The sequence below is a fragment of the Saccopteryx bilineata genome, chromosome 2 (genome assembly GCF_036850765.1).
Source record: "Saccopteryx bilineata isolate mSacBil1 chromosome 2, mSacBil1_pri_phased_curated, whole genome shotgun sequence".
Lineage (NCBI taxonomy): Eukaryota > Metazoa > Chordata > Mammalia > Chiroptera > Emballonuridae > Saccopteryx > Saccopteryx bilineata.
In genome coordinates, this window is record NC_089491.1 from 296,260,758 (window position 1) to 296,285,113 (window position 24,356).

Here is a 24,356-nt window from a genome sequence, read left to right on the forward strand (position 1 = left end):
AGCAAGGGGTCACTATACATACAAGAAAGCAATCAATGAATAACTAAAGTGCTGCAACTACAAGTTGATGCTTCTCATCTCTCTCCTCTCTTCCCTTTCTTTCTCTCTCGCTGTGTCACTAATATAATAAAAAAAAATTAATACAAAGTTATGTAAATCCAGAAACAGAACTTGCATTGCTAAAAACATGGGTCATATATATTTATAAATGACTTCATTCTCACTTTTAAACTTTTATAATAATTTCCATAAAACACCTTTTGTAGTTTACTTTAGGTGCTCAAAAATAATGTTTCTGGGCTATTAATAAAGCAATTAAGATTTGATTTATGGGTAAGGATTATTTATACTCATGGCTTTGAGTACCTTACCTTTGTCTAATTCTGAACTACTTCCTAATGGGTCCCCCTGCCCTCTTCATGTCTTCTAAGCTAAAGGAATAAACTGAGTGGGAAGTACAAGAATGAAGATACTCTGAAATTGCTCAAAATCACAGTGTTCACTGTGTTTGAAATAAAAATTGCCTAGGACCTAATGCTTGTCACGGTTCACTAAAAAGGGGTAGTTGCCAAAATGCAGTGGTTGAAATATACTTGTTCTGGTTTTGAACAACATGAAAATAAGAATTGAAACCTGTGGTATCATAATATACTCAAGTATTATGACTTTTGATACAGTTAAGTCTCTAAAGAAACTTGGTAACCTTTTTATCTTAGGAAGGAAAACAAATTCACTTAAGTGATCCTTTGAAGGTCTACATGATTTTATTACTACCATTCCCATTATGTAGTATTAGAAAAAAAGGAATAATCAGAATCTATCTTTTGGATAAGTTTGGAGGAGAATTTATCATTATCTGTTTTCACAATATTTATAAGTTAGAATAGCATCAGCTCTTTAAAAAAAATTTTTTTTAAGTGAGAGGAGAGGAGATAGTAAGACTCCCACATGCACCATGACTAGCATCCACCTGGCAACCCTGTCTGGGGCTGATGCTCAAATCAACTGAGCTAACCTCAGTGCCTGGGGCCAACACTCAAACCAGTTGAGCCACTGGCTGTGGGAGGGGAAGAGACAGAAAAAGGATAGAGGGTGGGAGAGAGAAACAGATGGTTCCTGCTCCTGTGTGCCCTGACTGGAAATCAAACTGAGAATATCCATATGCTGGGCCAACTCTCTATCCACTGAACCAACCAGTCAGGGCCAGCATCAGCTCTTTAAGCACAGCAGAATTGCAGTTTTATTAGCATGACTTCATTTATCCATGAAGTCACTTCAAGCATTGATTTCTTCATGATGAATTCTAGCTATGGTGCCTGATGCTTTAAGTGTCTTTGTCACTAAATATTACAGAAACATCCTGCCTACGTATGTGAGGTTGTTATGAATCGCATGAGATAAGGGGCTCTATAAACTATAACTAAAATAAATAAGTAGTAGTTGGTAAGGAGATGCTATATAAGTATAACCTTATACATTTTATTCATTTACAATGGTGTCTTATAATACTACATAGCCTATAATGCATCTAACTGGTAAAATCATATAAAATTAATTAAAATGGCTTAGGAATGTGGGAAGCATAAATTTATATGGAACCTCAAAACCTAAACTGCATGAGAAATCTTATTGGAACTTCTTGAAAGTTTCTTTTTGTTATTAGACTATTAAGTGATATCAGATGTTTTTGAAAGCTTACACTTTTAAAGAAGGTTGTCTGGTTTTCAAAACAATACATCATCCCTCAGTATCTGTGGGGAGTTGGTTCCAGGAACTGCCCCCCCCCCCGTGGATATTAAAATCCACAGGTGCTTTAGATTTCTTTTATATAAACTAGCACAGCGTTTGTATATAATCTACTTACATCCTCCTGTATACTTTAAATCATCTCTAAATTACTTCTTATGCCTAATATAATGTAATTACTCTGTAAATAGCTGTTATACTATATTGTTTAGGTAGTAATGATGAGAAAAAAGTCTATATGTGTTTAGTACAGACGTAACCATCATAGGATTAACTATATCATACGTGTCAGTAACATTTTTTCCCAAATATTTTCAGTTCACAATTGGTTGAATCCATGTATGTGTCAATAACAATGTAACATTTTTTTCCCAAATATTTTCAGTTCATAGTTGGTTGAATTCATGAGTGTGTAGAATCCACAGATATGGATGGCCAACTGTATGCAGTTGATTTGGCATAGTTATATTAAGAACTTTGGGGAATACAGAGGTAACGCAGGCATATTCTCCCTGTAAAGAGCTCATTTCTGAGTAGAAGAAATAAGAGATGAATATAAAACAGGATTCTACCATGCCCTCTGTCTGGTTCCTTTCCCAGTTTTCACCTTCTGATAAAATGGCTCCTTCATTTATATATTGCTTTAACCAAGAGTCAACCTTGAATTTTTCCACTCCTGAGCTTGTTATATCCAGTCCATTAATAAGTTCTACAAATTATTTCTTTCAAATATAACCTTACATTAATCTACTTCATCTTATTATCACCTTTACTCTAAGTCACCATTACTCTAGCCAGATTTCTGCACATGCATTCTAGAAAGGCTTCCTTTTCACTCTTGCTCTCTTCTATTCCAATGAATAGACATCAGGCGCAGCTGATTTTTAAACATATAGAAAATATGGAGTGTAAGATAATGGCATCTTTGTACCTACTACTTATACTTAAGGGCCATTCATATTTTGCCACATTTGCTTCAAACCTTTTTAGGAACTGAAAGTTTGGATGTAGTTGAAACTTTTTATCCCTCCATATCCCATTCCATTCCCTCTTAGTTCACTATCCTCAAGCTGAGTAGATCCTTCCTAGCCATGCTTTTAGGCTTTAACTTTATAGACATGTATCCATAAACAATGTATCTGTTTTCAGATTTTATAGGCATTGTATCATAATGATCATACACCATTCTGCAACTTATATTTTTCCCTCAATATCATATACACACATAGCCCTCTGTTCATTTAGCTACTTGAATACTCTGGTGTATGACTATACTGTACCACAGGGGTCTCAAACTCAACTCAGCATGTGGGCCGCAGAGCAAGATCACAGCCCTTGGGCGGGCCGCACTAGGTCTACAAAAGGCAACTGTTGCGCAACACTTTTCTCACTGCAGTTGAAAACAAAAAAAAAATCGGTACAAGAAGCACAATCATACATGCAGTTTACTCAGTGTCACAAAACGACCAGAAACTGTAGTTCGCATCACAACTGCTGTTAACTAAGCTAATATCTAGCTAGGATGCTAGAGAAATGAAAAATACAAGTAGGCCCCTAAGCTTACTTAATTTTATCTAAAATATTTTGAACTTCATGGATTAGTCTGTGGGCCACAGAAAATTGTTCGGCGGGCCGCATGCGGCCTGCGGGCCGCGACTTTGAGACCCCTGCTGTACCACCTTTTATTTTTCTGAAGCTGGAAACAGGGAGAGACAGTCAGACAGACTCCTGCATGCGCCCGACCGGGATCCACCCGGCACGCCCACCAGGGGCGATGCTCTGCCCCTCCGGGGCGTCGCTCTGCTGCAAGCGACCAGAGCCACTCTAGCGCCTGGGGCAGATGCCAAGGAGCCATCCCCAGCGCCCCGGCCATCTTTGCTCCAATGGAGCCTTGGCTGCGGGAGAGGAAGAAAGAGACAGAGAGGAGGGGGGGAGTGGAGAAGCAAATGGGCGCTTCTCCTATGTGCCCTGGCCGGGAATCAAACCCTGGTCCCCCACACGCCAGGCCGACACTCTACTGCTGAGCCAACCGGCCAGGGCCTACTGTACCACCTTTTATCCATTCCACTACTGAGAGAAGCTTAGAGTGTTGTTGGGATTTTATTTTGTTTCTGTTTTTGCTGTTATAACCAGTATTACAATGACTGTTCTTATACCTCTCTCCTTATGTAGTGTAAATATGTCACAGATGTTCTGGGGTAGATTTCTGGAAGCAGAATTCCTAGGTCATAGGATTTGTTTCTATTCAGTTTTATTATTTAGGCTTTACTACCCCTCCAAAGTAATGGAGTCAGTTTGCATTCCCACCAGCAGTGTTTGAAAGTCTTGCTTCCCCACATTTTCCCAGCAATTGAATTGTTTCTCTTTCTCTCCATGCACATGTGTGTGTACACATACACGGGTGTGCAAAAGTAGGTTTACAGTTTGTTTGTATGGAAAAATACATGTAGGTTATGATTATTACAATAGCTTTATTAACTCAAAAGAATGTCACTCACCACTATATACAGTTATATGTAGTCTATAAAGTGAGATTGAGCACCCTTTTCTTTGTTTTTTTTTTTTAATAATTTTATTTTTTTAATGGGGTGATATCAATAAATCAGGATACATATATTCAAAGATAACAAGTTCAGGTTATCTTGTCGTTCAATTATGCTGCATACCCATCACCCAAAGTCAGATTGTCCTCTGTCACCTTCTATCTTATTTTCTCTGTGCCCCTCTCCCTCCCCCTTTCCCCCCCTCCCATTCCCCCCCCCCCTAACCACCACACTCTTATCAATGTCTCTTAGTTTCACTTTTATGTCCCACCTACGTATAGAATAATGCAGTTCCTGGTTTTCTCTGATTTACTTATTTCGCTTCGTATCATGTTATCAAGATCCCACCATTTTGCTGTAAATGTTCCGATGTCATCATTTCTTATGGCTGAGTAGTATTCCATAGTGTATATGTGCCACATCTTTCCTATCCAGTCATCTATTGACGGGCTTTTTGGTTGTTTCCATGTCCTGGCCACTGTGAACAATGCTGCAATAAACATGGGGCTGCATGTGTCTTTACATATCAATGTTTCCGAGTTTTTGGGGTATATACCCAGTAGAGGGATTGCTGGGTCATAAGGTAGTTCTATTTTCAGTTTTTTGAGGAACCACCATACTTTCTTCCATAATGGTTGTACTACTTTACATTCCCACCAACAGTGGATGAGGGTTCCTTTTTCTCCACAGCCTCTCCAACATTTGCTATTACCTGTCTTGCTAATAATAGCTAATCGAACAGGTGTGAGGTGGTATCTCATTGCAGTTTTGATTTGCATTTCTCTAACAGCTAAAGAAGATGAGCATCTTTTCATATATCTGTTGGCCATTTGTATCTCTTCCTGGGAGAAGTGTCTGTTCATGTCCTCTTCCCATTTTTTTATTGGATTGTTTGTTTGTTTGTTGTTGAGTTTTATGAGTTCTTTGTATATTTTGGATATTAGGCCCTTATCTGAACTGTTGTTTGAAAATATCATTTCCCATTTAGTTGGCTTTCTGTTTATTTTGTTATCAGTTTCTCTTGCTGAGCAAAAACTTCTTAGTCTGATGTAGTCCCATTCATTAATTTTTGCCTTCACTTCTCTTGCCTGTGGAGTCAAATTCATAAAATGCTCTTTAAAACCCAGGTCCATGAGTTGAGTACCTATGTCTTCTTCTATGTACTTAATTGTTTCAGGTCTTATGTTTAGATCTTTGATCCATTTTGAGTTAATTTTTGTACAGGGGGACAAACTGTAGTCCAGTTTCATTCTTTTGCATGTGGCTTTCCAGTTTTCCCAGCACCATTTATTGAAGAGGCTTTCTTTTCTCCATTGTGTGTTGTTGGCCCCTTTATCAAAACTTATTTGACTATATATATGTGGTTTTATTTCTGGACTTTCTATTCTGTTCCATTGGTCTGAGTGTCTATTTTTCTGCCAATACCATGCTGTTTTGATTGTTGTGGCCCTATAATAGAGTTTGAAGTCAGGTATTGTAATGCCCCCAGCTTCATTCTTTTTCTTTAGGATTGCTTTGGCTATTCGGGGGTTTTTATAGTTCCATATAAATCTGATGATTTTTTGCTCTATTTCTTTAAAAAATGTCATTGGAAGTTTGATGGGAATTGCATTAAATTTGTATATTGCTTTGGGTAATATAGCCATCTTGATTATATTTATTCTTCCTAGCCAAGAACAAGGTATATTCTTCCATCTCATTATATCTTTTTCGATTTCCCTTAACAATGGTTTATAGTTTTCATTATATAAGTCCTTTACATTCTTTGTTATGTTTATTCCTAGGTATTTTATTTTTTTTGTTGCAATCGTGAAGGGGATTATTCTTTTGAGTTCGTTCTCAATTGTTTCATTGTTGGCATATAGAAAGGCTATGGACTTCTGTATGTTAATTTTGTATCCTGCGACCTTACTGTATTGGCTTATTGTTTCTAGTAGTCTTTTTGTGGATTCTTTGGGGTTTTCGATGTATAGGATCATATCATCTGCAAAAAGTGATACCTTTACTTCTTCTTTTCCGATATAGATGCCTTTTATTTCTTTGTCTTGTCTGATTGCTCTGGCTAGAACCTCTAGTACCACATTAAATAAGAGTGGAGAGAGTGGACAACCCTGTCTTGTTCCTGATTTAAGGGGGAAAGCCTTCAGTTTAGCGCCATTTAAAATGATGTTAGCTGATGGTTTATCATATGTGGCCTTTATCATGTTGAGATATTTTCCTTCTATACCCATTTTGTTGAGAGTCTTAAACATAAAATTGTGTTGTATTTTATCAAAAGCCTTTTCTGCGTCTATTGATAAGATCATGTGGTTTTTGTTCTTTGTTTTGTTGATATGGTGTATTACGTTAACCTTTTTACGTATGTTGAACCATCCTTGAGATTCTGGGATGAATCCCACTTGATCATGATGTATTATTTTTTTAATATGTTGTTGTATTCGATTTGCTAGTATTTTGTTTAGTATTTTAGCATCTGTATTCATTAGAGATATTGGTCTGTAGTTTTCTTTTTTTGTGCCATCCTTGCCTGGTTTTGATATGAGGGTTATGTTGGCCTCATAAAATGTGTTTGGAATTATTGCTTCTTCTTCAATTTTTTGGAAGACTTTGAGTAGAATAGGAACCAAGTCTTCTTTGAATGTTTGATAGAATTCACTAGTATAACCGTCTGGGCCTGGACTTTTATTTTTGGGGAGGTTTTTAATAGTTTTTTCTATTTCCTCCCTGCTGATTGGTCTGTTTAGGCTTTCTGCTTCTTCATGACTCAGTCTAGGAAGGTTGTATTGTTCTAGGAATTTATCCATTTCTTCTAGGTTGTTGAATTTAGTGGCATAAAGTTTTTCATAGTATTCTACAATAATTCTTTGTATAGCTACAGTGTCCGTGGTGATTTCTCCTCTTTCATTTTGGATTTTGTTTATATGAGTTCTTTCTCTTTTTTCCTTGGTAAGTCTTGCCAAGGGTTTATCAATTTTGTTGATCTTTTCAAAGAACCAGCTCCTTGTTCTATTAATTTTTTCTATAGTTTTTCTGTTCTCTAATTCATTTATTTCTGCTCTGATTTTTATTATCTCCTTTCTTCGGCTGGTTTTGGGTTTTCTTTGTTCTTCTTTTTCTAGTTCCTTAAGGTGTGAAGTTAAGTGGTTCACTTGGGCTCTCTCTTGTTTGTTCATATATGCCTGAAGTGATATGAACTTCCCTCTTATCACTGCTTTTGCTGCATCCCATAGATTCTGATATGTCGTATTGTCATTTTCATTAGTCTGTATATATCTTTTGATCTCTGCACTTATTTCTTCTTTGACCCATTCATTTTTTAAAAGTATGTTGTTTAGTTTCCACATTTTTGTGGGATTTTTTCCCTCTTTTTTGCAGTTGAATTCTAGTTTCAAGGCTTTATGATCAGAAAATATGCTTAGTACAACTTCAATTTTTCTGAATTTGCTGATGTTGTTTTTGTGGCCCAACATATGGTCAATTCTTGAGAATGATCCATGTACACTGGAGAAAAATGTATACTCAGTCACTTTGGGATGAAATGTCCTGTAGATGTCTATCATATCCAGGTGCTCTAGTGTTTTGTTTAAGGCCACTATGTCTTTGTTGATTCTCTGTTTGGATGACCGATCTAGAGCCGTCAGCGGTGTATTGAGGTCTCCAAGTATAATTGTATTTTTGTCAGTTTTTGTTTTAAGATCAATAAGTAGCTGTCTTATATATTTTGGTGCTCCTTGGTTTGGTGCATATATATTAAGAATTGTTATGTCTTCTTGATTCAGTGTCCCCTTAGCCATTATGAAATGGCCATTTTTGTCTCTGAGTACTTTTCCTGTCTTGTAGTCAGCATTATCAGATATGAGTATTGCTACACCTGCTTTTTTTTGGATGTTATTTGCTTGGAGTATTGTTTTCCAGCCTTTCACTTTGAATTTGTTTTTATCCTTGTTACTTAGATGAGTTTCCTGTAGGCAGCATACAGTTGGATTTTCTTTTTTAATCCATTCTGCTACTCTGTGCCTTTTTATTGGTGAGTTTAATCCATTTACATTTAGTGTAATTATTGACACTTGTGAATTCCCTATTGCCATTTTATATCTTGCTTTCTGTTAGTTTTGTGTCTTGTTTGATTTCTCTTTCGTTTTTCTATCTTTTGTTTTTATTTGGTTGTATTCCATACATCTTTCTTCTGTTGTTATCTTTTTTATCTCATGTGCTTCTGTTGTGGTTTTTTCAATGGTGGTTACCTTTGAGTAATGAAAAGGGTCCCTACCCTGTTCATTGTAGCGAACTATTTTGTGAGTACTTTTGCACTCCATCATCCTTTGCTACTGTTAATCTCCATCTTCTCCCCCTCTTTCTTTTTGTTGTTGTCACAGTTTAAATTTGGTTTTATTGTGTTCTTCTTGGAGCTTTTACTTGTGGCTCTGTTTTTTTTTGTTCTTTGTATCTGATTGGAGAACCCCCTTTAGTAATTCCTGGAGTGGGCGTTTTCTGATGATAAATTCCCTCATCTTTTCTGTATCTGTGAATGTTTTTATTTCTCCTTCATATTTGAAGGATAGCTTTGATGGGTATAGTATTCGTGGCTGAAAGTTCCTCTCTTTCAGGACTTTAAATATTGGGGTCCACTCTCTTCTAGCTTGTAGAGTTTCTGCTGAGAAATGTGATGATAATCTAATGGGCCTTCCTTTATATGTTGTATTCTTCTTTTCCCTGGCTGCCTTGAGAATTTTTTCTTTGCTGTTGGTTTGTGTCAATTTCATTATGATATGCCTTGGAGTAGGTTTGTTGGGGTTAAGAAAACTTGGAGTTCTGTTTGCTTCTTGAACTTGAGGCTTTAGTTCTTTCCACAGGCTTGGGAAGTTCTCATCTATTATTTGTTTGAGTATGTTCTCCATTCTATTTTCTCTCTCTTCTCCCTCTGATATACCTATTATTCTTATGTTATTCTTTTTTTTATTTATTTATTTTTTATTTTTATTTTTATTTTTATTTTTTCTGAAGCTGGAAACAGGGAGAGACAGTCAGACAGACTCCTGCATGCGCCCGACCGGGATCCACCCGGCACGCCCACCAGGGGCGACGCTCTGCCCACCAGGGGTCGATGCTCTGCCCATCCTGGGCGTCGCCATGTTGCGACCAGAGCCACTGTAGCACCTGGGGCAAAGGCCAAGGAGCCATCCCCAGCGCCCGGGCCATCTTTGCTCCAATGGAGCCTTGGCTGCGGGAGGGGAAGAGAGAGACAGAGAGGAAGGCGCGGCGGAGGGGTGGAGAAGCAAATGGGCACTTCTCCTGTGTGCCCTGGCCGGGAATCGAACCCGGGTCCTCCGCACACTAGGCCGACGCTCTACCACTGAGCCAACTGGCCAGGGCTCTTATGTTATTCTTTTTGATGGAGTCAGATAATTCTTGTAGGGCTATCTCATTTTTTTTAATTTTTGAGTCTTTTTCTTCTTCTCTCTTTTGTGCCTCAAGTTGCTTGTCTTCTATTTCACTAATCCTCTCTTCTATCTGACCTGTTCTATTAGCTAAGCTTGTTACTTCGTTTTTCAGCTCATGAATTGAGTTTTTCATCTCTGTTTGATTTGTTTTTATAGTTTCAATTTCCTTGGACATATATTCTTTGTGTTCATTGAGTTGTTTTCTGAGCTCCCTAAATTGCCTTTCTGTGTTTTCTTGTATATCTCGGAGGATTTTTAGGATTTCTATCTTGAATTCTCTGTCATTTAGCTCCAAGGTTTCCAATATATTAAATTTTTTCTCCATAGATTTTTCCTCATCAAGCTGTGTTACCTCTCTTTCTTTTGTATCCATGATATTCGATTTTCTCTTTCTTAATAGCATCTGAGGGTGGTTTTGTTGATAGTATTAATGAGATTTAATAAAGAATAAAAAGTTAAAAAAAATAAAAAATCGAAAAGAGTTGTTTTTTTAAAAAAATTAATAATGAAATAAAGAAAAATAAAATAAAATAAAAATTAAAAAAAAAAAGGAAAATTCCCCCCCCCCTTTTTTTTTCCTTTCCTCTCCTCTCCCCTCTTTCTTGAGAAAATCTTGTGGTGAACTGTGAATTATAACAAACAATGCCTGTAATGGAGGGCCTGAATTGGGGAAAAGTAATAAAGGGGGAAAAAAAAGAAAACAGAAGGGGGTATGGACCCACAAAAAGCAAATAAGAAAAAAATTTGGGTCAAGAATAAAATGATTTGCTTTTAGGTGGTGGTTGTCTAAGAGTTATGATGAGAGGAATAAGAGGAAAACAGAAAAATGGGGGGACAAATTAAAAAATTACTATTGTATTTAGTGAAACAAGAACTAGATAAAATGGAGAGCCAGGGATGGGAGCACTGCTAGTGAGTTAAAAAGGTGAAGTAAAAAACCCCCAAAATGCCACAAACATAAGTTTGAGTCCCAGATAAGATAATTTGTTTGTTATTGAGGTTTGAATGAGAGGAGATGTAAAGGAGAAAGGAAGAAACTAATATAGAGGGAAAAAAAAATAGAGAGAGAGAGAAAAAGAGGGAACCACTAAAAGAAGAAAAAAGAAAAAAGAGGAGAGAGAGAGAGTTAAGGGTTTTGGAGTGCAACCCTCATAGAGAGAAAGGAAGAGAAGAGAAAAGATAATGGGAAATGTAACACTTATGGGTAGTGTAGTTCAAGGAGAGGAGAGAGTAAGACCGGCAGAGAGTTAATCGGCCAAATTGGAGGAGGAAAAAAAACATCAAGAATGAAGATAAGAGAAACAAACGAACAAATATAATAAAATGGGATAGGTTATAAAGTCTGCAGATTATTCTTGATTTTGAGAGGTTATCTTCTTGCTTTTTCTTTTCTCTCCCTCTTCCTGGTCGGTGACTCTGTACCCTGGGTTCTGCCCCTTTGGCACGCTCAGGTAGAGGTTTGCAGTTGATAAGTCTCTATGGTGATGTCATGTATTGTGCTTTAGTCTCGTTGGCAGTCGAGGCTCATTAGCATTTATAGGCTCCGACAGTGAGAGAGTCCGTGTTCCTGGAGCCTTTCTCCTAGTCTTTCCTTCCTCAATTAGTAGCCTGATAATCCAGCTATGGGGTTGCTGCTGCCTCTGCCTGGATAATAAGAGGCTCAAAGAGCTGGCAACTCCCCACTCTGTTTCCACTCAGCACAGGGCTCTGGGTAAGGCTCAGTCAGTCAGAGCTGCTAGCATAATCAGGCGGGGTTTCCGCCCACTCAAAGACCTCTGGCTCTGCCACTCTGTCCGGTAACACAGGCGGGCGCCCACTTCCGGGGCGCTTGGAGGAAACTCTCACTCACTATCTGCGCGCGCAGACCAGGATATTCGGCCAGCAGTCTCACGCCCTGAGTGAAACCCCCATCCGCATGGAAAAGTTGCAGCGTTGGAATTGGCTCTCACTCCATCTCCGTGCGCGGCTTTTGCAAGGCGCTGGGGTGGCCCGAGATTCCGCTTTGGCCCACACAAAGGCCCCTGACTCTGCCTCTCTGTACGGTAACACGGGCGCGCACTGCCGAGGCATTCGGAGGAATCTCTCGCTCACTCTCTGCGCGCACAGACCAGGATATGAGGCCGGCCACGTTTCCCTCTGAGTGCAACCCCCACCAGCACGGAAAATTTCCACCTTTGGAATTAGTTCTCGCTCCCTCCCGTGCGCGGCTTTCCCAGGGTGCTGGGGCTGCCCAGAGATTCTGCTTTTGGCCCACAGAAAGGCCTCTGACTCTGCCTCTCTGTGGGGTAACACGGGCACCCACTCCCGGGGCTTAGGAAGAAATCTCTCGCCCACTAACTGTGCATGCGCCGACCAGGAGATCGAGTAAAATGGCTGCCCCGCTTGTCTTTCTTTGTTTGGGTTTGGTGCGAGTGTTAGCTTGTATTGCCCGGGTTGCCACAGGATCAGTTTTTCCTCGGCTTGGATCTTCGTGCCACAGCCTGGTTCGGCCGTTTGTGCCGCGGCCTGGATCTATTCACCCCCTTTGCCCGCCTCAGTTTCTATATTCACAGTTACCAGAGAAAGCCGCCCTGTTTAGGTTAGTGAGGAAGGCGGAGCATTTCTTACTCCCTTTTTCCTTCGGGGTTTGGTTATATATTTAGCCAATTTTTCACTCGACCATACCTTCGGGTGTATTGCGAAGCATCTGGAGGCTCCAAGGATAGGTTTTTCTGTTTCTGGTTGAAGATCTTGTTGAGTTTTGGGGGAGATTCATCGGTATCGCTTCCTACCCCGCCATTCTTCTTTGTTTTTTTGATCCCATAGTTTCTTCTGTGAATTGCCTGTTTATAGCCTTTGCCCATTTTTCTATGGGTTTGTTTGAACTTTTTTTTTTTTAATTTTTTTTATTTTTACGAAGCGAGAAGCAGGGGGAGGCAAACAGACAGACTCCTGCATGCGCCCAACCGGGATCCACCTGGCATGCCCACTAGGAGGCGATGCTCGGCCCATCTGGGCGTTGCTCCATTGCCACTGGAACTATTCTAGCGCCTGAGGCGGATGCCATGGAGCCATCCTCAGTGCCCAGGCCAACTTTGCCTCAGTGGAGCCTTGGCTGCGGGAGGGGAAGAGAGAGAGAGGAAGGAGAGGGGGAGGGGTGGAGAAGCAGATGGGTGCTTCTCCTGTGTGCCCCGATTGGGAATTGAACCTGGAACTTCCACACACTGGGCCGACACTCTACCGCTGAGCCAACCGGCCAGGGCCTGAACTTTTCTTTTTTTATTCATTTCTAAGATTCATACACTCAGGCACACATGCACATGCACCCACATTCTAGATGTTAATCCTTTGGTTATAAACACTAAATATTTGCTCTCAAGTGTTGGCTTTAACTTTATGACCATACATATATGCATATATAAAAAAATGTTTTATGGTAGTCAGAATTACCAGGTTTTTCCTTTATAATGTTTTCCTTCAGCGTCTTTAAGAAATCCTTTATTCGAGTGACGTAAAGATTTTTTTTTTTTTTTTGTATTTTTCCGAAGCTGGAAATGGGGAGAGACAGTCAAGACAGACTCCCGCATGCGCCCTACCGGGATCCACCCGGCACGCCCACCAGGGGCGAAGCTCTGCCCACCAGGGGGCGATGCTCTGCCCCTCCGGGGCGTCGCTCTGCCGCAACCAGAGCCACTCTAGCGCCTGGGGCAGAGGCCAAGGAGCCATCCCCAGCGCCCGGGCCATCTTTGCTCCAATGGAGCCTTGGCTGTGGGAGGGGAAGAGAGAGACAGAGAGGAAGGAGGGGGGGATGGAGAAGCAAATGGGCGCTTCCCCTATGTGCTCTGGCCGGGAATTGAACCCGGGTCCCCCGCACGCCAGGCCGACGCTCTACCACTAAGCCAACCGGCCAGGGCCGATCATATGCTTCTTATCTCTAACTCTGATATTATGGTGAATCGACACTGACAAATTGTTCTGATGGTTATTTGTACATTCGCAGAGAAAACCTCAGTTTCTCACTAATACAGTTTTTCTTTCATAAACTGTTGAACTAAATTTGTCTATACTTTAGTATATTTACCTGATGTATTTTTGCATCTAGGATTGGGCGTGTGCGCGTGCACACACACACACAGATAAACATGTGGTCTTTTGAAACATATTGTTCCTTTTCAATATTGTTTTCGAGGTCATGCTGCTCTCATAAGACAGTTTGTAAACAGAGGTTATCTGTCTTTGAAGAGTGAATAAGATTCATCTATAAAACTGTCTAAGTCTAGTGGGGGGGTGATGTGTGGGTGTGAGGTGATATTTAATTGATTTAATACGCTTTTTTACATTTTTCTAGTTCATAGAAATATTAATTTTGTATATGTTTAGGGATATGCTTTCACATTTTCTGTATTTATTCAATGATGTTTTGGACAAAAGTGGAGAAGTTGTGAATGTCTAAGCCAGCTTGACTAGTAGTCTAAGATACTTTCAGAAACACAAGTCAGCTTTCATTCCTCTGCTTAAAATTCTAAAGTCTTCCACCTTTAAAATATATAATAAACTTCACACTCCTTAGCATTCCAATCTGACTCCCACCTACCTATCCAAATTCATTTCAGGCGCTTTCCTTTTTGTTCTCTTTTTGCTCTAACTACCCTAATTAAAATAGCCTCTCCTCAGTTCTCTATTGTAATATTTGTTCATTAATAGCATCTGTTACAATATGCCAGTATTTGTGTGTTTCTTGCGTATGGCTCTCCCAAAACTGAAAGGTCCATGAGCTTTCTTACTTGAGTTTGCTTTGAGTAGCCAGCATGCAGCACCATGCGCAATAGTACTGAATGACTGTTATTCATCCACACATTCAATATGTATATTGAATCTCTCCTGTATGCCAGAGCTGTTCTCAGTGTTCTCAGTGTGAAGGATATAATGGTGGCCAAAACAGACGAGGTCCTTGCTCTGTGAATCTTATATTCCCTTGGGAGCAGGAAAGTATAAACAAATCTAAAAATAAGTAACATCAGTGCTAGGGTGATGTGTTTAGGTATGGGAAACACTTTTCTGAGGAAGTAGCAAGTAGGAATTTATCTTGTGACAAGAGGAAGAACTGTTTAATCAGAGACTAGAGCTAGAACAAGGTTCCTAAGTCAAGAATGGGCTTGGATATATATGGAACAAAAAGACCACTGAGGCTACAATGGAGGGAATAGAGGGAACGAGCATTATCGGACAAAGTTAGAGGCTTAGTGGAGGCCAGATAACATGCGAGGAGTGCGAAAGTCTTTGGTGCCTTAAGAGAAATACAGCTTCTCAGTACTGAAGGAGCGGGGAGGTGCAGGTGGGAATGGATGCCGAGGATTACACACCTGCTACCTAGCAAGTGTGTTCAAACAGATGTATTTAAGTTGTAGCGTAGGCTTATCTCCCAGAAAGTCATAAATCACTGCTCAGTTTTTGGTTTCATTTTTACCAGGGATGCTGGTTCTCATTCATGCCTTTTCTCCTTCAGAAACCAGTATAAGCCAGACATCCCACATTATACATGCTCACTCATGCTCATAAAAATACACTGGGAATAGGAAGGGAGCATTCAGGTAATGCTTTCTTGATGAATTTCTGAACTTGTGTAGGCTTTTTGAAATTTGTTTCCCAGTTTAGTTAGTTCAGTGACCTGAAAACAAAACTGGGTTGATTACTCAATCTTTCATTTCCACTTTTTCGTTTCCCTATGTTTTAGAAAGCCAGTGACTAGGGAAGGCAATGTCCTCAAGGGTGCCTAACTTCCACATTTTTATGAGCAAACTTTTCTTTTAATGTCCTTGCATCAATATTCTAATTAGCTGTCTAACAATAAGATGACTTTTCCTAATCTTTTGTGATCCTGTTAATGAAACTAATAATTACTTTCATATAATCTTTTTAAAAATATTCTTTGAAGTTAATTGAAGAGACTTTGCATTTTTCTCTTGTCTTCCACCAAGCATGTAATGATGACACAGAGCTATTTTTAAGTTTCTCTGCAGTAGACTTGATGATACGTCAAGTTCTTTTGCTGACCCTACAAACAGAGGACTTAAGAGTCAGTTCCTCTTCTTGCCTAATAATGTCAACTTGTTTAAGCGTCTGCCAGCATTCTTACAGGTAGCCCCCCTTTACAAATGGTTGTTTCAAGAATTTGTATTAAATCTGAGCTTTGGAAGTTGAAATGCATTTCCCCTGAAAAACATTTACTAATGGTATTATAAGTGGTTAAGTTTCTCAGCTACCCTTTAAAGAGCTATTTAACCTATAATGTAGCTGAACCACAACACATTTATGATGAAAAATATTGGTAAAATCACATTTAGATGCACATTAGTTCTATTATATGTTGCTTAAGTTAGATTTGGGAGAATAGTTTGGACCCCTAAACACCGTTGTTTGGAATGAGAGGGTGAATAGTGGTGACATGGAGATATTCCCATCAAGGCCATGGCAAGGAAGCCACTGGGAATGTCTGGGGAGGTGCATCTCCACACCTGCACGGCAGGGGGCAGCCATCAGCACGGGAGACATTCTTAAGTCCAGTGTTTATACATCTGGAGGACCTCTATGCTCTTACCAGTTACAGAAAAATCTTGAGAAAGTGAGCGAAAAGTGTATATATTTTGAAATTTCCTAAGCAGATAATAATGTTGGGAAATGGTTTTTTGATGCATTTACAGATAATATAATCAATATTTAGTGATCATTTTTGTGTTTGTTTTTCTCCCTTTTGTATTTAAAATTTTTTTTTATTGATTGATTTTAGAAAGAGAAGAAAGGAGAGAGAGAGAAAGATAGGAATATCGATCTGTTCCTCAGTGTGCACTGACCTGGGATTGAACCAGCAACCTCTTTGCTCAGGCTTACACTCTGACCAACTGAGCTATCTGGCCAGGTCCGCTGTATCTTTTTTTAAATCTTTGTATTTTTGGCCCTGGCCAGGTGGCTCAGTGGATAAAGCCTCATCTCTGCATGCCCTGGTTGAGTATGAGTAGCAGTTAATTAATATACAACTAACTAGAACAACTAAATGTAATGGCGAGTTGATTCTTTTCTTTCTCTCTCTCCCCCTATGCCGTTCCCTTCTCTCCTCTCCCTTCCTCTCTCTCAAATCAACAAAAAATTTAAAAATTTTGTGGTTTGGTTATATTCCTAAAAGTATTGATTCTTTTTAGTTTTCAGTGAAAGAATTTAATTTACTTAACTTAAAAGTACTATTAATAGTTAAAACAGATTTAACTATAGAATTTTCTGTTTTTAATTCTTTACTGGGCATAATATATTTTTATTTCAAGAGGTTTTCATTATGTTAGAGCTAATTTTTTTTTTCAATTTACCATTGTTTCAAGGGTGGGGGGAGAGAGAGAGAGAAGCATCAACTCGTTACTCCATTTATTGAATAGTTCCATTTAGTTGTGAATTCATTGGTTGCTTTTTGTATGCGCCCTGACCAGGGATCGAACCTGCATCCTTGGTGTGTCAAAATAGTGGTCTGTTCACTGAGCAACCTGGCTAGGACTTGTAGGAACCAATTTTTGGCCATAATATGATTTTTGGCAAGGTGATATTTTAGAAAGTTACTTGTAGATATAGAAAAGCAAGTGCTTTGGGTTCTAGGAAATATGGTTCCAGTTCTCTTCAGTTCTGGGTACATTTTTAGCTCTCAGCTTGTTTCCTTATATATATATAAAAGAGGGCTGATGAAACCTGCTTACCTCACAGGGTTGCTAAAGGTCTTACAGAAGATTGATTGGCAATGTATGCCAGCTCATACTAGAGGGATGGGCTGTCAGAGGATCAAGTAGGGAGAGTTTTTATGCCACTGTTTCTTTTCCCTGAACTCTTTTTTTTTTTCAATAACCAAGTTTCTCAAAAGAAGAATCTATACTCATCAGCTTCACTTTTAATCTCTAACTTTGTCAAAAAAAAAACAACCCACACAATTATGTAGTATTCTATTTGGAATAATAATTGCTTTAGTTTTCTGTTTGTTTTGTTTGCTATTGTGTCTATCAATAATTCTTTCCCAAACACTTCAATAAAACTGTAAAATTCCTCTATGGTAAATATTTCAGGTTATCTACTAAAATCCATTTTTTAAACCTTTTCTTATTCTTGAGCTGTTCCCCTGGGAACCGTTTGTCTTCCTGTTCTAGTCTGGACTGGTTTCTCTCTAGGCCTAGTGCAAAGCTTGTATCCTGCCTGTCCTTTCCTCATCACCCTGGGAATTTCCTTTACTTCTCTTCTGTTTTGAATCATGTTTCCTGGTTCCTGTGTTTTCTTCTTTCTTGATTTATTCTCTTGTTTTGGTATAGCACTTCCTCTACCACCCCACCTCCTATCCTCCCTCCCCTGAGCCTCCAGCACCAAATCCTTTTAAGGCAACTCTTAACACCTATAAAGTTTTTCTTTCCTTTCAATTCTCCTGGGGGATTGACCTCACCCTTCTTTGTGCCTCCACAGCACCTTCTGTCATAGCCTTGTCCATCATACCTACGGAGCACCTGCTCCACATGTCAGGCACTATGTTCAACATTAGGGAGTCCAAGGTTAAGAGAATGAGCTTGTTCAAGGAAGTCCTGAAAGTAACACCTTGGTTCTCACAGGAGGCAGTATTGCCCCCTAGTGGCCCCTTTGAGAAAGTGGGGGTTGAACAGTTATTGGTTGACCACAGTAATGGGAGAGTACAGCTGGCATTTTGTAGTCAAGAGCCAGGAATACTAAATGTCTCATATGTCCAGCACAACTTTACAATATTCCACCAAACATTCATGTGTGAAAATATGTTTATCATTACTCAAGCCTGGTGCCTAACTCCTTTTTACATACAAAGCCAAACAGATGGAGAACAGCTATTGTCCATCAGTGTGGCTTTACAATTTATTTTTCTTTTTCTTTTTTCTTTTAGTGAGAGGGAGAGAGGGACAGATAGGGACTGACAGACAGAAAGGGAGAGAAATGAGAAGCATCAATCTGTAGTTGCGGCACCTTAGTTGTTCATTGATTGTTTTCTCTTATGTACCCTGATTGGGGGGGGGGCTCCAGCTGAGCCAGTGACCCCTTGCTCAAGCCAGTGACCATGGGGTCATGTCTGTGATCCCACACTCAAGCCAGATACCCCACAGTCAAGCTGGTGAGCCTGCACTGAAGCCAATGACTTCCAGGTTTTGAACTTGGGTCCTCAGTGTCCCAGATTGATGCTCCATCCACTGTGCCACCACTTGGTCAGGCTACAGACAAATTTTTTTTAAGTAGCACGTCTTTATAAAAATTTAAGGATACCTTGGTTGATAGATTGTTTTATAAATCATGCAATTACAGTGAAGAAGAATAAGATTGCCTTGACCTATACATAAAAGTAAGACAACTTCCTAGAGTAAATATTTTAAAAGTTTTGTTTGTTATTGTGTGTATGTGTGTATATATTGGGATACAACATACAGTGCACAGCTTGATGAATTAATACCCATACATACACACAAACACATGTAACTGCCACCTTGCTCTAGATATGCTGAGTTTCTGCATAGTTAGGAAATACAGGATAAACTTATTCTTAAAAGGTAAGTTATATTTTCAAGTAATATACCCATTGCATGTCCACATGTACAATAAATACAATTCTTAGAATATAGGGGGACTATGGGCTTGGATAGGAAAAAAATTACATTGTTATTTTTACTAACCTCACACTGAAATCTAGCGTTTCCTTCCATTTTGAATGCAGGATTTGGTGGTAGTGCTCACGGTACCTGTAACTATTTTGCTACTAGAAACCACAGATATTTGTAATTTCAGTTGTTTAAGATACTTCACAATATTGTTTATACTCATTATTTTCATATTACGGTAATTATTAGACCTGCCACTCAGTGTTGTTATTTAAATCATTAATAAAGTGACATATGTATTACCTAAACAATGTTTAATAATTGTATTTTTAAATTTTAATTTAAGATATGAAATTCTAGAGTAAGCAAAGCTAATGTACAATGATAGAAATCAAATGAATGGTTGCTTCTCATAGAGAAGATTGACTGGGAAAGGGGAACAGAGAACTTTCTGAGTGATGGAAATGTCTAGGGCCTGGCATACATCTCTCTGTCCGTAGATTATACTTCAATATATAAAAAAAACATTAAAAAATAATCCACAGGCTTCACCAAATTTCCAAAGAAATTTCTGGTAACAAAAATGGTTAAGAACCCTTTCCTGAGGCCTTCATGCTAGCCTAGGGGTAGTCAACCTTTGTATACCTACCGCCCACTTTTGTATCTCTGTTAGTAGTAAAATTTTCTCACCGCCCACCAGTTCCACAGTAATGGTGATTTATAAAGTAGGGAAGTAACTTTACTTTATAAAATTTATAAAGCAGAGTTACAGCAAGTAAAAGCATATAATAATAATTACTTACCAAGTACTTTATGTCAGATTTTCACTAGGTTTGGCAGAATAAATCTTTATAAAACAACTTACTATAGTTAAATCTATCTTTTTATTTATACTTTGGTTGCTCTGCTACCACCCATCATGAAAGCTGGAACGCCCACTAGTGGGCGGTAGGGACCAGGTTGACTACCACTGTGCTAGCATTTGCCTCTCTCCTTTGAAAGCTTTCTTTCTCTCAGCTGTTTTTCTGTTCATTTCCTTTTTTTCTAAAAGTGTTCTCACTTTTTTGAGGTAAGGAAAGTCAGAAAGGAAAAATAACAGTTATAAAAGAAATTTGGGGGGGGGGCTTATTTGCCAGTCTCTTGAGGCTGATAAAGCTGTAGTCCTCCTAACATAGTTACGTACTTGCTTAGACGTTAAGAAATTTCTAGTTGAGAACTACTTGTTTAAAAACTAATTTGTAGGCAATTTCATATCCCATTTCCAGTTTCTCTTGGAGTTTTGGTAGGATTTTTATCCCTCTGTCATTGAATGTGCAGTTCTGTTATGAAACAGCCATGAACATTTGTAACAAAGATTAGAAGACAATAAAATGTATTTGGAATTAGAAAAGCATAAAGGAAGTAAGGAAAGAAAAATTAAAACTACTGATAATGTACTCCAGCAATTTCATTTAGGTCTCCTTGACGCAGTGTGATTACAAATTCTAAGTCCAAATATGTTTTACTTTTATAAAATTCAGACTAGTACAAATATCAGATATTAGCCTATGTTTATTTTAAAATGTGATGATAGTGCTTGACGAGGTTAAGCATAGTGGTAGATAACACATAGAACAAACAGGCTTTCTTCTGGGGGCACACAGAAGACTACTCATAATACAACTCTGTCATGCATATAACTATTAGTTTTACTATCTAATTAGTTTTACTGTCTGTCATGCATATAACTATTTTATTCTAATGTTTTCACAGTTTTATGTATCTAGATAAATTTAAAAGGACACTTGTTGTAATAGATTGTTAACTATTCTAAGAAAGTTTGAGCTTAGGTAAACAGATCCAACAGATGTTTATCTAGGTAGCATCTACATGTCTGTTATGGCATGTTATTAGATTTTAAAAATAACCTAAAATACTGTTTGGCGGTGTCTTTGCAGCTTCTCATGTGGAAAATTTGAAATGCAGAGGAGAAGCAATAGCTAAGGAGATCAGTGGAGCTATGAAGGTAAAAGCTACATGCTAAAATATTATAAAATGAACTAAGTGTTTAGCTAGGTATTTGCTTTTAACAACCACGTGTGTTTTAGTCCATTGTAATATGAATTCTTAGTAGTTTTTAAAATAGGTCTTTAAAATAAGTTGATTAAGCAGCAGTAACATTCAGAATAACTGCCATTTATTAGGTACCTAGTCTGTCCCAGTAGTATACATGGCTTTTTTTTTTTTTTTTTTTTTTTAAGCTGGAAAGAGGGAGGCAGTCAGACAGATTCCCACATGCGCCCGACCTGGATCCACCTGGCACGCCCACCAGGGGGCAATGCTCTGCCCATCCGGGGCTTTGCTCTGTCGCGACCAGAGCCACTCTAGCGACTGGGGCAGAGGCCAAGGAGCCATCCCCAGCGCCCGGGCCATCTTTTGCTCCAATGGAGCCTCGGCTGCGGGAGGGGAAGAGAGAGACAGAGAGGAAGGAGAGGGGGAGGGGTGGAGAAGCAGATGGGCGCCTCTCCTGTGTGCCCTGGCCAGGAATCAAACCCGGGACTTCCGCACGCCAGGCCTACGCTCTACCACCGAGCCAACCAGCCAGGGCCTGGTTCTGTTTTTGAGTTCTGAGAGCAGTCCAACAAACAATTTTGGATAATAATGCCAGCTAACATTTAGTGAGCATTTAGTGTGGACCAGGTACCATCTAACTGTTTTACCTATGTTATCTTACTTAATGCATCCAGTAACCCTATGAGATAAGTACTGGTATTTCACTATTTTAAAGATGAGGAAATTGAGGCACAGAGTGGCTAATTAGATTGTCTGAATAAATAATTCAGCCAGGATTTAAGCCCTGGTTGTTTGGCTACAGAGCCTATATTCTGAACCACTGTCAAATTGGAGTCTTAATATTATTATAATAAAATTGTTTAAATTTTTGGCACTTATTTTACATAAACAGGAAAACATTTTATTTCTAGTATATGAAAGTTAGTTTTTAAACTTCTTCATATTCTCCCCAGGTATTAAAATGTCTATAAAAAGCTTTTGTGGTTTGTGTTGATGCTGTGATTTTCTGGTGCTCATGCTTCTCTCACAGTGTGTTCCTGGTCAAGAGCTGCAAACTGTGGTGAGCAGGGCTACAGTCCAGCCTGCCACTTGGTTTTGTAAATTAAACTGTCTTGGAATACAGCCATATTCATTAATTTACTTATTGTCTATGGCTTCTTTACATTACAATAAAAGAATTGAATGATTGTGACAGGGATGTAACCACCAGGTCCTAAAATATTTACTGTATGGCCCTTTATAGGAAAAATGTGCTGATCCTAAGATTTCTAAAATATATACTTATTATCCTAGAATGTGGAATTTCGGACATAATTAAATCCTTAGATCTTCAATTCTGTTACCTTGTGTTCTGCCTAAATTGTATTTTACTACCAGACATTTGTAGGAATAAAACATATCTTTTTAGTCTTAGCTTGTAGTTAAAATTCCTCAACTAAAACTGGTATTTTAAGGTCAAATTGAATATCATGACCCCAAAAATTAGATCTTAGAAAAAGCCTTGACCTGAAGAATTCAAATTCTTGAGTGTTGTCTGTCCCTGTGTGTTTGTGTTCCACCCTGGATTAATGTTGACTATTACTCTTTGTTTACTTTCTTAAGTCCTTGCCTGCATTAATTGAACAAGGAGATGGATTTTCCCAAGTTTTAAAGATGCAGCCTATTATCCAGCTCCAGAGAATCCACCAAGAAGTCTTTTCCAGTTGTTACAGGAAGCCAGATGTTAAACCCGAGAGCCTTATTACACAAATAGAAAACACACCTACAGAGACTTCTACCAGGAAAACCACTAATGTAGTACTGAAAAGAAGGCAAACTAAAGATTGCCCCCAGAGAAAATGGTATCCTTTGCAGCCAAAGAGAATTAATCTTGATACTTAAGCTGTTTTTGTTTATCCTGGGAGTTGAAATTAGGCACTATGAACATTGAGATTGACATCTAATGCCTAGACAGGACTTTATTTAAAACAAGTAACTCTTTAGTAGTTTCTTTATGCAAATGTAGTAACTGTTCTGGGATATGATGTAATATTGTATTTCTTTCCTCATCGTTTCATCTATAGTAGATGAAAAGCGAAGTTTTAAAATATTGGCACAAAGCCATCAGTGGTTTAACAGTGCGATCTTTTACTGCCCTTAAGTGCCATCCACTCTTGGCTGCCTTACAGCTTTTATGGGCTTCCATGAGTAACATATTCTGTTGGGTTTTCTGCGTATACTGCTTTCTTAAAAACCGAGCTGTGTAACAGTTTTTATTTCAGTGCTAAAAGTAATCACACACAGTTCTGCACAGGAACGCATGCAGGTTTTTTGTTTTGTTTTTGTTTTTTGTTTTCAATGCAATTTGCTTTATCAAATTAATGTGCAAATGACAAGACTGGCTTTGACTTTGTCACTTTGGGTCAGCTAATATGGGATTATTTTTAGGAGTTTTGTTTTTATTATGTTATAAAACAAAACAACTAGTACTTGTGCAAGACTTTCTCTTAGAAATAAAAATTGGCACATGGCCACTATTTATTGTTTATACTTTGTTTTCCATAGACTTTTTGACTTGGGAACAATAGGTTGGGGTTTGTTTGGGTTTTTTTGGGTTTTTTTTTTTAGAATTTCTCATTATTTCTTTTTTTTTTTTTTTTTTTTCATTTTTCTGAAGCTGGAAACAGGGAGAGACAGTCAGACAGACACCCGCATGCGCCCGACCGGGATCCACCCGGCACGCCCACCAGGGGCGATGCTCTGCCCACCAGGGGGCGATGCTCTGCCCATCCTGGGTGTCGCCATGTTGCGACCAGAGCCACTCTAGCGCCTGAGGCAGAGGCCACAGAGTCATCCCCAGCGCCCGGGCCATCTCTGCTCCAATGGAGCCTTGGCTGCGGGAGGGGAAGAGAGAGACAGAGAGGAAAGCACAGCGGAGGGGTGGAGAAGCAAATGGGCGCTTCTCCTGTGTGCCCTGGCCGGGA

The 24,356-nt window shown here is 39.0% G+C and overlaps 1 protein-coding gene and 1 non-coding gene across 2 annotated transcripts in view; one reads left to right on the top strand and one right to left on the bottom strand.

The window, feature by feature from the left end:
- The window catches only part of NSL1 (NSL1 component of MIS12 kinetochore complex), a 35,786-nt gene extending 12,175 nt beyond the window's left edge, over nt 1-23,611 (top strand). The window contains exons 5-6 of the mRNA XM_066261400.1: nt 21,279-21,346; nt 22,996-23,611. Coding sequence (XP_066117497.1) covers nt 21,279-21,346; nt 22,996-23,274 — 347 coding nt within the window. The 3' untranslated portion in view covers nt 23,275-23,611. The remainder of the gene's footprint in view (nt 1-21,278; nt 21,347-22,995) is intronic.
- Nucleotides 9,587-9,662, bottom strand: TRNAT-AGU (transfer RNA threonine (anticodon AGU)). The gene has a single exon. It is a non-coding gene; the product is annotated as a tRNA-Thr (tRNA).
- Nucleotides 23,612-24,356: the final 745 nt, after the last annotated feature.